The sequence below is a fragment of the Eupeodes corollae genome, chromosome 2 (genome assembly GCF_945859685.1).
Source record: "Eupeodes corollae chromosome 2, idEupCoro1.1, whole genome shotgun sequence".
Lineage (NCBI taxonomy): Eukaryota > Metazoa > Arthropoda > Insecta > Diptera > Syrphidae > Eupeodes > Eupeodes corollae.
Genome location: NC_079148.1, coordinates 90,606,825 through 90,622,625, shown reverse-complemented (window position 1 = coordinate 90,622,625; position 15,801 = coordinate 90,606,825). Strand labels below are relative to the sequence as shown.

Genomic DNA, 15,801 nt, shown 5'->3' with positions numbered 1-15,801 from the left:
CTAAAATAAGTTAAAAACTTGGTCTAATAATTTTCGCTTTATCTTTTTTTAGAACTTAATTTTAAATATATTTTGAGCTCTAGCATTTCTTTACATCTAATCATATCCTAAAACTCGGTTTAAATTCATTATTGAATTCTTAGAGTTTTAGATCTCAGTTGAATCGAACTGCGTTCTAACGTGTTTTTTCTATTTTTGAAGAACACCGTAGCTAATTCTGACTCAAAATTCTGACGAACAAAATTAAAAACGAAAATCCAAAACTGGAATGAATCTTAAAATTAGCCCTTACAAGGAAGTAAACACATTACTAAACCGAGTTCTAATATCCTAGACCACCAAATTTGCGCGTCTAATAAATCCAAATTCTATCTCAAACTAAGATCTAAATCAGAGTTCTTACGCTTGAGAATTTGATGAAGAAATCAGCTAGAACTCAATCAACTTCTAATTCATCAATAAACCGAGTTTTAGAGACTAGAACTTTGTCAAGAAATTGGCCATTAGTGTAATACATTCCCAGCATGTTGACTAGATTTCTGGTCTATATAAAATAAGTAGTAAAAAAAGGAAATTTTTTTCTGTTTGAAAATAAAATTCAAACATTATAATATCAAATCTTTTGTACAAATATTAAAACAAGTATTATATTTAAATATTAAAAAGAGGCTGGGTGCAACCCACACCGATAATTTTCCATTTCGTCTGTCGAATTATGTTGTTTCAAACTTTAACAAAATTTTTATAACAATATTTTATGTGGGATAAATAGTTTATAACAGTTTTTTTTTCGTTGTTTTCGTAGGTTTTTGTGTTTTTTTTTTAAAGTTGGCAGTTTAATTTTTCATGAAGATTAACTTAAAATTACCAACAGTATTTTGTATAGGATGAAATAGTTTGATTTAAAAATCTATTTTTGCTAAGGAGATATTTAGTTGAAATTGATTATTTTATTTCCTATAGCAATAAATACATATTGGATTTTTTTAAATCAAAATTTAACAGTAACAACACAATTAAGTTCAGAATAATTTAATTTTGAAGTCAATACCTTCATTTATTTATGAGATAGTAAACAATAAATCCTTTAAGATAAAACTAATTTGAAAAAATGTCTAATTTTAGTATTTTTTTTATTTTTAGTAAAAAAAATGTCAACTCGATTTTTCTAAAAAATTTAACAGATGTCAAAAAAGTTGTTCTTAGTTGAATAAAATTATTTTGCAGATAAAACCGTTTTTTGTTTTGATTTATGAACAAAAATCGTTTATTGAATTTTTAACTTCCCGTAGGAATTATTGTAATGGGTCCGATATGTCAAATTGAAAATGTTGACATTTCTCATCGTCTCAAGGTCCCTAGCGGCGAAATAAAAGATTTTTAGAAGGATGTCTGCGCGTGCGTCTATACTTACGTTCGTACGTCCGTAAGTTCGCGACGTTTTTTTCGTCGTCCATAGCTCAAGAACCAGAAGAGATATCGATTTCAAATAAATGTTGTGCATGCAGAAAGGGCTTTCAAGAAAATTGCGTGGGCGTTTTTTTTTTGCCATAGCAGTTTAAAAAAAGGTCAACATATAAGTTAACCCTAAAAATCTCATGAACCAAAAATGCTAGAGACTAGAATCAAATTTTATATTATATATTGTAAGGTGATACCAAGCCAGTATATTTAAAAAAAAAAGATCTAATTAACGGTTTTTCTTTAAATCAAAAAAACTGAAAAAGAACTTTTTTACATCGAAAATTTTACGAATAAAAATGATATTATCTATAAAACAGTTTTGTGCAACGACAAATAACGTTTATAACGTCTGGATTTTGAGAAAAATCGAATCGAATTGATAGTTTTTTTTATACAAAATAAAAACATTACTCAGAGTTGGTAAAAATTGATTTTTGGCTCAAATATCTTTTCAAAAATTTGAGATTATTGCTTCCATCTAATTTTGTCTTATAAGAAATATTGTTTTCAACATTCTGAAATTGATAGTTTTTTTTTACAAAAATAAGAACTAACAAAAAAAATAATAAATGTTAGTAAAAATTGATTTTCGACTCAAATATCTTTTCAAAACTTCGAGACATTGGCTTTAAACTAATTTTATATTTTTTAAAATATTGTTGTCAAAGTTTTGAACCGTTTTGAGAAAAATTGAATCGACAGTTTTCTTACAAAGAAAAAAAAACGAAACAAAAATGGCGAAAAGTTGGTAAAAACTGTTTTTTGACTTCAATATCTTTTCAAAACTTTGAGATATTGGCTTCAAACTAATTTTATCTTATACAAAATATTGTATACTAAAACTTACTTTCGACTCAAATAGTGTCTCAAAAGTTAAAAATATTGGTTTCAAACTTATTTTATCTCACTTAAAATATTGTTTTCGATATTCAGTGAATTCTTGATAAAAATCCAACAGTCCGTTTTTTCATAAAAAAATAAAATCTACAAAAAACTGTACGAACATTTGGTTAAATTGAAGTTCGGTTCTCGATATCACGTGAACAATAGAAGGTATTGACTTTAAATTTAAATAATTTCATTCATCCAATTTGTGTTCGTTTATATAAGAAAAAAAAACCTTTTAAGAAATGCTACTAAAATTGGTAAAAATTGGTTAACGACTAAAAAATCTCGTTAAGAAAAAGAGATTTTGAAATCAAACTATTTCATCCTATGCAAAATATTGCTATTCATTTTAAATTTGTTTAGAAACATTCAATGGACAACTTTTTAAACAAAACACGAAAACCTACAAATTTTTTAAGCAAAACAAATCGACAGACTGGATGGGAAGTTATCAGTGTGGCCTACATTCCAGACCCTTTTTTTTAAATTATATTTGTTTAGTATCACGGCACAATATATAATATAAAATTTAATTCACTTCGCTAGCATTATTGGTTCTTGAGATATTTTAAATTAACGAATATTTTCAATTTAAAATTGCTATCCTTTATGCATATTTCTGCATTATTATCTGTATAACAAAATTTATTTGAAGTCGATATCTCTACTGGTTCTTGAGATATTAATGACGAAAGAAGCTTCCCGACTCTACGAACATACGTACGTACGCACGCACATACACTTAGTCCAAAAAATCTCCATAAAGCAGCCTAATTTTTGTTGAAAAAAGTATTAGGAATAAATGTAAAAACCAAAGTGGTACCATTAAAAAAAGTTAATTTCCACCTTCACATTTTTACCAAATTCTGATTAATTTTTGGCTTAAGAAATATCTTGAAGAACGGAAGCTTCTTAATGACCGGCAAATAGCTTTCGTTGCAATAGGTCCACTGATGATCTCAAGGTTGGAATTGATGAATGAATCAAAAATAAGTTCAATTCAATTAGTATTGGACAGGTTCAAATCTGATATTCACAAAATAAACGCTGGTGTGCGCCAAGCCTCCGTTTTGTCTCCGACACTTTTTGTGGAGTTATCACATATTTGACATCACCAAAAATGCTGCTAAGTGTTAAGGTTTTCTCCGAAGATGCAAGAAGTTTTTTACCCTTTCTGATCTGGCTACAATCTATAAAGCTTATTTTCGTCCGAAACTCGATTACAATTCCCAAATCTGGACAGGTGCTCCAATAACACACTTGATTTTCTTGGATAGAATTAAAAAAGAGCTCTAACATTGATAGGTGACCGTTGTTTAACTGAAACTTCGGTGTCTCTCGAGCACCGCTGTAAGGTTTCATGTCTCTCATTATTTTATCGCTACTTCCATAAGCAATGCTCTAATGAAATAGCCAGTTGCGTTCCTCCCCTCAAACAATTCAACCGTAATACTCATTTAACCTTGAGCCCAATTTCGGACGTACAGAGATTCTTTTTTTATCGCACTACACGAATGTGGAATGCTTTACCAAACTCAATATTTCCCATTCATTACAATGTGCAGGCATTCAAAAGCAATGATCCCAATCCTATCCTCCCTTCCTAATTGCTCACATTGTGTATAATCATTATAAGGTTATTCATATCTCCTTGTACAATACAAATTTAAATATCTCAAAAAATTCAATTTTAAATAAATATGAAATCCGTTTTTGCCCAGCAGAATCAGGGCGTTTTCATAGAATTAAATACAACAAATAGATTTATTTTACCAATGAAAAACCCTATAAGATTATTCAAGTTAAGGTACATACATACATTGCAAGAACTTATTCGAATGTATTTAGTTCTCTTAATTTCATTATTCAGTGAATTTTCAAAAACTCAAACTAAACATAACTTTAAAAGATTTATAATAAAATATATTTTGTTGTTAAATATGGTTGCTAGTCCAGTTAATAAAGGTTTTCAACTCATACAAAAATCCAACAGTTTTAAAACTTGGCACACTTAGGTTCAATTTTGTAGAAGATTATATTTTGATAAACGTGATAAACTAAAACAAACACCATGTTTCTTTTAACTGCCGCTAAAGCTCAAGTCGGATTCTTGGGGATTTTTTTTGGGTCATCACCAGACATCCTTTAGTAAGCGTAAGGTGAAGGCAATTTTTTTGTTCATTGACTGGACTATTCAAGGAAGTTTGCTTTATTAAAAAGCAAATCTATGCAAATCACACAAAAAACCTTATACACATTTCGAAGGACATAATTTATTTCAAAAATATACACACAAATATTAAACCTACATATATTTAATACCTATCTATCTAAATCTCTGCAAGTTCTGAAAGTTCGTCCCTTCGCAGAGCTTCTGATGGCGATAGTGTCCGTCCTCCAATCGGCAAAATATCAATATTTTGAACGTGTGCTCTTACACTCTGACCTGGAGGCAGTCCAATGTACCATTTCCCTACATTTTTAATTAAAGTTGAATCTCTGTTATGAGAGTTCCAATCTTTCTCACGACCTATTTCCAAAATTCGACGATTACTTGTTATCAGGGGTGGCAACGAACTTAGGTCATTTTCAAAATTCGAATCAAAACGTCCTCCTTTCGATTTTAATCCTTTGCTATTTTGATCGGATGCTAGTTTGTTCGAACTTTTGCTAGAAGAATTTCCATCGTACTCCGATGGGTCTTCTTCGTTTCCATCGTTTGGCCGTGTTGTTTTTCCACTGATTTTTGAACCACTTCCCATCATAGACCCCCGGTTTTTTGACTTTCCATTGGCATTACTATTGCTTGATGTCCTTGATCCCTTCGAAGTTTCAATAGCTTCTTCACTGTCTGAATAAGAAGCAGCAGTGTCTTTGTTCTTAGATTTAAGTGAATCACTACTAGAAGTTTGTAAGAACTCTTTAGGAAAATCGTCACTTGCACGTAAGTAAGGAACAATTGCGTTGTTATGGGTTCCTGGACCAATACTGTTTTTAACTATTCTATAACCAATGCCAGCTCCAGCTTCATACTCTACAGTTCTTTGAACGCCTTTATCATCAAGATAGGAGTATGATCCCCTTACGATACCATCTGGACCACTAACCTCTGATCTTCGATGATCAGGAGCAGCAGCAATAAATTTGTACATTCCGTTGGAACCTCTTTCGACTGCAATTTTTCCTCGTGCACCTGGTGGACCTTTCCAGAGTGGAGCACTATACGCCACAGAAGTCTGACTATCCGGAACGCTATTTAAGACTTTAAAACCAGTTCCTGCTCCAGCTGCATAACGAACAGTGTGTCTTTCGCCAATATCATCAAAATATGAATAAAGACCTGAAAATAAAGTATGAATAAAAAAAGAAAAATTAATATCTTGACTATTAATACTGATTTTGTTGTTTCAAGGACTTGTTTCAATACTTCTTTTTGTTTGTTAAACATCAACATACTTTTCAAAAGTGCCAGAAATCAAAAATGATGGTTCAGAAGAGCCAAAACTTTAATTATTTTGACAGCTGAGCACTGATCCTTTTGCCCTGAATTGTATTTATTAGATTGTTCTGCATCTCAATTCAAAGTTTGTAAGTGATGATAGTTAGAATTCATGTGCAAAAAATTACGTTAAAAGAACTTCTGACTTAAGAAAAAAGAAAATCATAGACGCATCAAAAACAATTCATTTACAGTTTTTTAAATTTAATAGTTCATAAATACTAGGGTTGAATTAAAATTTTTCGGCCTGACTAAAAGATCTTGCATCTAAGGTTCTTTTGAAATTGTGTCCTACATAATTTTGTGAAACCTGACTAGTATAAGTTTTAAACTGTTATAACTAAATATGAACATCGTAATGAGAAATGTATCAATCTTAATGGGGATTAAAAAGCAAACAAAAAATTATAAACAATATTTTTCTTGGTCAGGCTGAATACTTTTCAACCCATCCTTGTATGATGATAATGAACGGGATATCTTTATTTAATTCATCTTATAAAGTATTTGTATCAATTGTAAACAATAGCTTTTAAGATCGGATTAACCAAAACAAAGTCTTTAAGGAATTCCAAGCTGGTTTCTGAAGCGGCTATTCAACGAAACGGCATTTTTGTCTTAAAAAGTATTGCGGAAACACTCTTGCAGCAGAAAAAGAAGCTATATGTCCTATTCATAGGTTTCAAGTTCAATTTCGATACTATTGCTAGAAGAGCCTTGCTTTACAAGCTGAGAACCACAAGAGAATATCAACAAAATTTTTGAGAGTGCTTTATGAAGGAAATATAAATGCGGTTTGGAATGGTGCAGAAAGGTCGGATTAGTTTGAAGCTACAAAGGAAGTAAAACAAGGATGTCCCTTGAGTCCGTATCTGTTTATCTTTGTAAATCGACGACAACATTGAAGGTTTATCTAGTTTGATAGAGGTTACTGAAATTAAGATAAAAGCACTTATGATTGCTGACGATGTTTTCTTTGTTGCTTATTCATTTCAAACACTGCAATTTATGCTCCTCCGCCTTATTGAATACTGCGAACAGTGGAAGGCGATAATGTTTAAAAATGGTGGTTGCAGACTGCCAGTAATGAAAAATCTTGTTTTCCACAGTGTAAAATACAAAGTTTTTACTTCAGTTGTCGAATCTATAATGCTGTAGCTGTTGAAAAATTACTAAGGTTTTATGTTGAAATATGTTTTCAACTACCGAAAAGCACACCAAATTATATGGTCATCATTGAATCCGGGCTGTATCCTCTCTTTGTTAAAACGTATAAGCTACATATTAACATGCCCAATCTAAGACTGCCAAAAGTTATAGCTCGGTATACTATTCAAAGGGAGAGTCTTTAGTTCGAAAAATTAAAGGATCTGGCTAAATATTGTTGTATGAATTTTACTCTCAACGTGCAGTCATACAATAAAAGTGATGCTAAAACTGCATTCTATGATTTTATACCCAAATGAAATGAAAAATATAGGCGACATACAACGTTTTTCAACACAAAATTTGTGAAAGAAATTATTTTAAGATTGATTCTAATCAAAAATTAATATCGGCTGTATTTTAGATAAGAGGACAGTTATTAAGATTGAACTTCATGCAGCCTGACGTTTACGAGTTTAGCCATAGGAATTCAATGCATGCTATTATAATGGAGCTTCGACCTCACGTTTCGTTTGACAGTCGCAAGGAAAAGAACGTAATGTAACGTAATGTGACTCCAAACGGATGCTTTAGTTCAATTATCTGAACATTTGCTTTGTCTGACAGCTTAATAGCTGTAAGGCAACAAACACAATACATTTGCTTTTGGAAGGATTCCCATTATGGTTATTATAGGCTATGTAAGCTAATACCGCGATAATTTTAACCTTTTCGATTTCAAAACGTTTTTTTCTATTTTGAGAAAAATTAAGAGCTGCTAATGACAGAAGCGCCATTTTAGAAATGTCATATTTAAAGTGTCATTCAAAGCAATCTCGAAGCAGGCCCAACTCAACGCAGACGAAGCTGAAAGGCGATTGTGTTTTAGTAACAAAGTCAGAAAAACTTTCCTTGGCAGTGATGTGTTGAGAGAATAAGAGAAGCAAAGGTAATTGCTCTTCTTAACTGCTATGACGACGTAACACAGCTGTACTTCTACTATCAAAAAGCAATGGGCAGGTTCAGACAACATAAAGGCCTTAATTTGCAGGCAACTGCATTCTTTGAACGTACATTTTGACCAAGGCAACTAGTTAGTTTTACAAGTGTTATGAATTTTAAATGCAGAACCTTATTTCACAATCCTATACTGCAAGTTCATGGTACAAAAACTGCTACAAATATTATTGTCTACAAAGCACTCCTCAAGCAAGGTAAAAGTAAGGCACGATTAACATTTTGTATTGTAAAGAAATATTTCTTATTTCTTTTACAAATTGACGAAGAAACCTTTTACAGGAAGCATTAAATGAAGTTTTGCAGAAAATAAATAAATAATAAAGTTCAGCTTTGTGTTCAATGAAAAAACATTATCAACTGTCATTTTGACAAAAGTAAACTTGACTTGATAGTTAGGGAGATTTTACTTGACAAACTTTCCAGTTAACTTTCCATTAAAGTTGCCTTAATTGGAAGGTAATTTTTTGGCAGCTGGCCAATCAGATAAAAGAAATTTGCCTAACTTTCAAGTCCCTTAAGTCGCCTGAACCTGCCCAATATCCTATAGAATCCAAATCAATAATACAGCCTTTTGATACCAGCCTAGCCAAAGAATTATGCTTTCTTTTTATCGTTTTTCTTTTCTTTTTTTATATGAAAAATCGTATCTATCTCTTTTAACTTTTAAAATATCATTTACTGTGAGTAAATTATTTCAATTAAGCAGATGGCAAAGTCACGTTGACTCAAATTTTTGTTTCTAAATAATTGTTAATTGATGTTTTGAGAATGAAATAATCTTACCTAATCAATCATCACAATCTTACAATTTTCTTCTTTGACTGAGTTAAAATACACTCTTAAAGATTAGTTTTAAATGATTTAATTACACCTACCTCGTATTCTACCACTGCTATCAGAATCTTCATTGCGATTGTAGTCAGACGTTTTGAAACTAAAGCTGTAAGTGGGATCATCGTAGGGGTCTGCAAGTGGATCATCGGCATTTCCTTTCGGCCCTCTAGGTATCTGTGACAGGTCCATTTTTCTATGAATTTGTGGTCCATTTGCCCGAAAACTATAAAGAAAGATCGTCAATAATATTTAATTATAGGCCCTGATTTTGTTTCATTTCGTTTAGAAAGTTATTAACAAAAAAAAAATATAGTGGAAGCGTTACTAATGTCTTGAGGTCTATGCATTATCGGAATGTCAAAAATATTTTAAATTGTTTTTATTGATTTCCCAGCGTTTGCAGCAACAAAACCATTTTTCTCCGAAGGATATTTCAAGCTACACCACATGACCAATCAATGATTCAATTTCACATTTTGATCATTCGATTTTACACCGTTTGCAGTGAATCTTCACTAGGTGGCCATTTGAGTTATATTGTTTTTCGTATACTTAATGGTAATATCTAAATTTTATAATAAAATGCTATCGAAAACTTTCAAAATCGAACAAATCTTCCTATTTTACATATTGACAAGCAAAAGACTTTGGTTTATTCTCTACTTTCAAATATCATATGAGTTTATTTTAATTCATCATACCTATTTTATTTATGTCCTATCTAACCCGACTTTACCCTATATTAGTTACAATATTCTGAGAAGTCGATCGTTTATGAAGAGATTTTATAAATTTACATATATTTGTTTGATTTTAATCCATTTTAAAATATATATTTATTAAGTGATACTCGATATGTATCATATTTTAGTTTTGTTTGTTTTACCCCATTTCACCCTGTAGAAAGCAAATTTTTAAGGAAAAATACATTTTTATTCAGCACCATCATAGATAAATCTCTAAATACGAAAATTATAATAATTGCTTGCATTACTTCTGTTGCTGTGTTCATATTGCTCTTTTCTTTTATTTTGTTGCAAATTAATACCTTCCATTATATACTATCTATCTTAAGACCCTATCTTTTGAAATCATTACTGCTAAACTGCGCCGGAGACACACTACATTGATCGCAAATTGCGTTCAAATATTAAACCACCTACTTCTACCTCTGGTTATCCAAACATAACTTTGTTTTGGAAATCACACTTTTTGAGATCTTAGATATTAAATGCTACAGATCTGTAAGATAACTCATCTCAGAAAAGTTGTGTTTCTTTTCTATTCTTTGTTTTCTTTGCCATTGTTTTAGGGTACTGCTTCTTTTCAAAAAAATAATTGGATTGCTCTAGAATGAAAATGATCGACTTGTTTCATTAAAAAACAAAAAAACAACAACAACAATAAAAAAGAAACCAAATCTTCCTCTGAAATAATTATTTTTGTTTTATTTTCACGTACTCAACATACTGAGTTTTTTCTTAAGTCTCTTACCCACGTGGTCCGGCTGTATAAACAGTTTCTTCTACCCGTCCATTAGACGGGTTCCTCGAACCATAACGACCTCGAATCTTGTTGTCTGGATTCCCAGCCGCACTATGGTAGTAACTTCCAATGTCGTCGTTGGAATGTCTGAGCAAAATAAAGAAAACAAAACAATTTTAATGTAATATTAATGTTATATGCCTATCAACAGGTAATATGTAATTCCAACAGTTCTCTTTGTTTCAATCATTATTTTTTGTATCTGTCTTTAGGATATTTTAACTTATCTTTGCCACATCGAGTAAACAAAGGAACCTTAACAAACAAAGTCAAGTCATAAAGGTTTATATATAATTTTAACATAATAAAGGGTATATCTTCTTTCTAACTCATTTGGTCCGATTTGTCGAGTTGAAAACTTTGACATTTCTCGGGGTTTCAAGGCCCCTAGAATCTAAATAAAAGGTGTTTAGAGAGATGCCTGAATGTGCGTGTGTACGAATGTTATGTACATACATATGTTCGGATAAGAACCAGTAAAGATATTGAATTGAAATAAATGTTGCTATGCAGAAAATGATGATGTAAAAAGGACTCTCAAGAAAATTAAGTGGGTCGTTTTTTTTTGTGTAAGTGATACTGAGAATCAACAAGAACATTTTTTTTTTATTATTTACATTTGTACGTATCGTAAGAAGTACAACTTTATTGCTGAAGCTATTATTGTTAAGGCAGAAATGGGATATTTTTTGGGAAAACGTCGAGAAATTTCAAAATTTTCAATCGTATAGAAAATATTGTTTTCGACGTTCAGTAAAATATTTATAAAAAGTTGGTAAAATTTAATGTTCGATTCACGATATCTCGTGAAAAAAAGAACGTGTTGAATTCAAAATAATTCCATTCTACTCTAAATTCAAACTATTTCATCATGTGCAATGTATTTTTAATAAGTAAGTTTTAGCTATTTTTTTTTTTAAATTCAAGTGAAAACTTTTTTAACAAAACACGAAAATCTACAAAAAACGCAAGTATTAGAAACAAATAAAGATATTGGTTCTTATATCTCGAACAACATATTATTGTAAATATTTTGTTAAAGTGTTAAACAAGGCAAATCGACAGGCGGGATGGAATTAGTGTGGATCCCATCATCTAAGCCCCTTTTCTTCTTATCATAGGTTGACAAAATATTTGTTGAGCAAAGATTTTCTTTAGAGCCATTTTTGTTACAATAATCAACCCAAATTGAACAAGTAAATTTTATTTCTATTATGTACAATTTTTTAATATACATAAGTACATATTCGTGTCTACTAAAAACAGGATCTTTCACTTCGGCGTTTAAAATATGTAGTAATAGCATATGATTCTGTCAAACTCAACCCTCATTTGATGTTTCATAATATTAGTTGAATGTTTGCTGATTATGATAATGGATCGCTTTACAAAACAACAAAGCTCTAGTCAAAATTATTACTGCTCAATTCAGAAGTGTTAATTCAAAAGTAACAACTTTTCGCGCATTGTGCGTTGATTACGGTTGTCATAATTCTAGCATTCCTGACCATTTTAGACCTGGAGAATAGAGCCCTGAAGCACTACTTGTACCTGCGTAACGGCATAACGTAGTGGAGATCCGAGAACCTCGGTTTTACGAGTACCAGGTTCAATCACGAAAACTTGGCAAATGACATCATCACCCAGAAAAAGGGGCTTATACCCTATTAGTCACGAAGATAGAGCTCCAGCTAGTCTTCGATTCATTAAAGAAAAAGAAGTCAGCAGGTGTCTATGGTATATCCAACATTGTACTACGACATTTACCTCAGGAAGCTGTGGACATGTATACCACTCTTTTTAACAGTGTTCGGAATAATGCATATGCATATTATCCGGTCCGTTGGAAAACAGCTGTGGTACATCCTTTCCCGAAAAACGGAAAGGACAACTCCAATCCGACGAATCTCCGGTCGATAAGTCTAGTGCTGAGCATCAGCAAGATATTCGAGAAGGTTATAAATAGAGTTCTGTCCAAGTGGGCTGAGAACAACAAAATAATTCCGAACAATCAGTTCGGCTTTAAGGCGGGACATGGCACTATTCATGCTACGTCGAAGCTTGTTTCTGATATTCAGTGGAACAAATCCAAAAGGGTGCTTGTCTTGTTGTATATGCTTTATGACATTCTTAATGTTAGACGGTTTATTGTGATCTGATAACAAGACGCCCTAATTGTGTACAGAACGGCCTCAAAAATTGAGGTTATCAAGACACTTTTGCAGGGTGACTTCGACAAGATTCAGCAATATTGCGATGACTGGAAGTTGAAAAGCAACTTCTGTTCAGGACTCCGTTGTATGGAGCATCAATGGTTACGAGAAAGAACTGGAAAAATTTAGTGATCGTTGGACCAAATTGACAGCCAGTGTAGTAAAGTACCTGGACATCTGGTTGGATAAGTACTTTTATTTTGACAGAGCTAGGGGAGCCTTTGCCCTGACAAAACAGTTGTTTGTTAGCAGCCGTCTTGACAGCATGGTAAAAGTGATCTCCTACATGGCCCTTATCCGGTAGATGATTGCCTATGGGTGCCCGGTATGGTTAAACGTTGCCCCATCTCAAATGGAAAAGATTCGGTTGTTTGAAAGACAATTTCTGCGACGTTGCCTTGGACTACACAGAACACCATAGTCGGAGTACAAACATTACTATTCCATCCAGGTTCTATACAACTATCCCAACAATGAGTACTACGAAAGTGCACGTTTAAGTGGCAACATTCCACCCGAAGCTTTTCTCTATTTAGAAAATCGAGGTCTGATTCAGGATAGGGAGGTGGTTCCGCTAATGTACCACGTCAGCCGTAAAACTGTAGATAGGCGACTCCTTTACAGTCGAGACGCCCTCGTACGGAACGGAGCCGATCGCCCTTGGTTCAGTAAGACTGATTCGCTCCTTTAGGGAGCGAAGAGATAGGGTGAGGCAGGAGAACCAGTTTTAGTGACTTCAAATTGAGAATATCTTTTAGAGTTGTGTAGGGCGTTTGGTCTTGGCAAGATTACATAGGTTTAAGGATTAGATTAGGGACAGTCAGGGTGGCACAAAAAAAAAATATTTAACAAAAAAATAAAAAAGCTTACTGTTGCTGTTCTAGTTTTTGAGTAGTTTTTAAGATATTTTAAGTAGTATTATTGGTTTTGGTAATTTTAAGTAGCTTAAGTATTATAATGGGTTTCGTTTTTTTATATAAAATATGAAATATAAAATAAAAAATAATGATAAAGATAAAGATGCCAAGTTTTTTTTTTAATTTTCCTGGTTTTAGAATAAGCTCTCGTTATTTAGTATTAAAATTATTCTTAGGCCGAAAGGCAGTAGTTATGAGATAATGGATTTACTTAGAGCACCCGCATAGGGCCAGTAAGATATTTTTTAAGTTTTTAAAATGTACGCCAGTTTTCTAACAATATTTGTCCAGCTAGTTTTAAGATTTTGATAAAATAAAAAAAAATAACGATAAATGAACCATATGAAGATACTTAAATGTATTGTAGGCTTGTTAACCCCCGAGCTCTAGACGCATTTAAAATCAAAATTAATGTATTTAAATGACATTGTCTTTTATATTATATAACAAAGTTCAACTTTATAATTAACTAACATATCTATCAAAAATATTTATAGCTTTGCTTTCGACATTGAGAACTGTACCGATAGGTAAATTTTCTTTACATTTATTTTTTTGCCACTTAGTAAAATTTTTTTGTGTGAAATTTATTTCTAGAAACAAAATATTATTTATGTTTCTTACATTAAGGAATATACAAACATTAAAAACAATTGTTATTCAGCTCTGAAAAGGTTTCAAGAATAGAATATAAATTTTAAATTTATATTACAATTTTTCAAATAATATAAAAACTAAATAATTATGAACGTATATATTTCATAGAACCGTTTATTTCCTTAACCGGACGTTATAATTATTGTCTTGGCAAAAGGAATAAATTAAAATAATTAAAACATTAAATACTGCGCAAATCATTGATCATTACTTCAATTGTCTCAAATGCTTTTTATAAAAATTCCGTGTTATTAATAAATACTTCAAAGTCTGTGTGATAAAAAGTTTATCTCAAAATTAACTCAATTTCATCCAATTGTTTGTATTAAACATCTTTTATTGAAATTTTAACAAATCAATAAAATGCCGTTCCATTACAACAACAACACTGTCAAAAACTTGCCACCCAGCAGAATATTTTATATTAAATAAAAACTGTCTTTCCAAATTCAACATGAAATTGTTTCAAATGCTTGAAATTGTAAAAAAAAAAAGGAAACAAATACAAAATTATTTCCGACTTATTAAATGTTCATTTTTTGTACAGAACTTCTTAGAAAATAACCACAGCAAGTTCTTAAACACTTCACTTTTAATTTTTGAAAAAAATATCTTATCTCAAATCACAATTAATTACCGGAACGAGAAGGACCCATCAGGATTAACATTATTATATTCAATTTCACATAAGGCACTGTGGAAAATCAACACTTGGACAAATGCAAATTGTACTCCTTTGATTCCTGATGAACTCAGAGACAGACGCAGGGACATTTCGGTTTATTTAAAATTATGTCCTTATTATTGTGAAACAATTTTAACACGGATAAGTGGGATAAATTTTGGAGAACCCGCTGAACGAACCAACAAATTACAACAATAGACTCTGACTGTTTCGTGAAAAGCGGGAGATTTTTCTTAAATATTGTTTCACTTGACCACCCACCCACTCTTAACACTTTTGCGAATCTTCAAAGATTTTCAAAGTTGAGGTGATGGGCCCTTCTATTTCTATCTATTAGATTTAGTAGCTAAACTCGTATCTTAAGTACTCTGACGGTTCGGTTCGGTTTTGTTTTGTTCGGTTAGGTTCTCGTACAAAAGAGTTTTCTTAGAAGAACAGAAGCCCGCCAATTAGAATTACTATAGATACCAACTACATTGAATTTATTTACGGGAAGTGGTTTTTCTCACTCGTTTCATGTGTGCTGTGAGCATTCATGCATCCCAACAAGAATTAAACTTATTAGCTGGCTACAGCAAAAGCACCTTACTGTTGGATCAATTATTATTTCTCTGTCTTAAAGCATCTCAATTAAAAAAATGCTAGGGACGTTTAATGATTCATAGATTGTTTAATGACCGCAATAGAGTTTTTTTTGCTATGTAAACATTATAATATTCTAACTCAGTTATCTTAAGAATTGGATTAAGAGTGTGATGGGCCAAAATCAGGAAGTCGGAAGTTAAAGTATCAAGTTTGTGGTTTTTGGTTAAAGAAGCATGACCATTAAAGTGATGACAACAAATGTAGGAAATATGGAAAATAGGCAGGTTAATTACATGTTTTAAGAGCAAAGACATCAAATAATGATAGCAATAAGGAACCATTAGTTGG

At 31.8% G+C, this 15,801-nt stretch overlaps 1 protein-coding gene across 1 annotated transcript; it reads right to left on the bottom strand.

Annotated features, from left to right (window-relative positions):
- Positions 1–4,604: 4,604 nt before the first annotated feature.
- On the bottom strand, positions 4,605–15,156 carry LOC129945949 (uncharacterized). Its single transcript, XM_056055933.1, has 4 exons — positions 14,821–15,156; positions 10,346–10,483; positions 8,893–9,074; positions 4,605–5,692 (listed from the first exon to the last, which is right to left on the bottom strand). The coding sequence occupies exons 1-4, from the start codon at positions 14,955–14,957 to the stop codon at positions 4,683–4,685; spliced, it is 1,467 nt and encodes a 488-aa protein (XP_055911908.1). The 5' UTR covers positions 14,958–15,156; the 3' UTR covers positions 4,605–4,682.
- Positions 15,157–15,801: the final 645 nt, after the last annotated feature.

Coding starts and splice junctions, on each gene's coding strand:
- LOC129945949 (XM_056055933.1), bottom strand. CDS start 14,957: ATGTCCCTGCGTCTGTCTCTGAGTTCATCAGGAATCAAAGGAGTACAA. Junction 10,484..14,820: donor GATGGGTCCTTCTCGTTCCG/GTAATTAATTGT, acceptor TATTTTGCTCAG/ACATTCCAACGACGACATTG. Junction 9,075..10,345: donor TATACAGCCGGACCACGTGG/GTAAGAGACTTA, acceptor CTTTCTTTATAG/TTTTCGGGCAAATGGACCAC.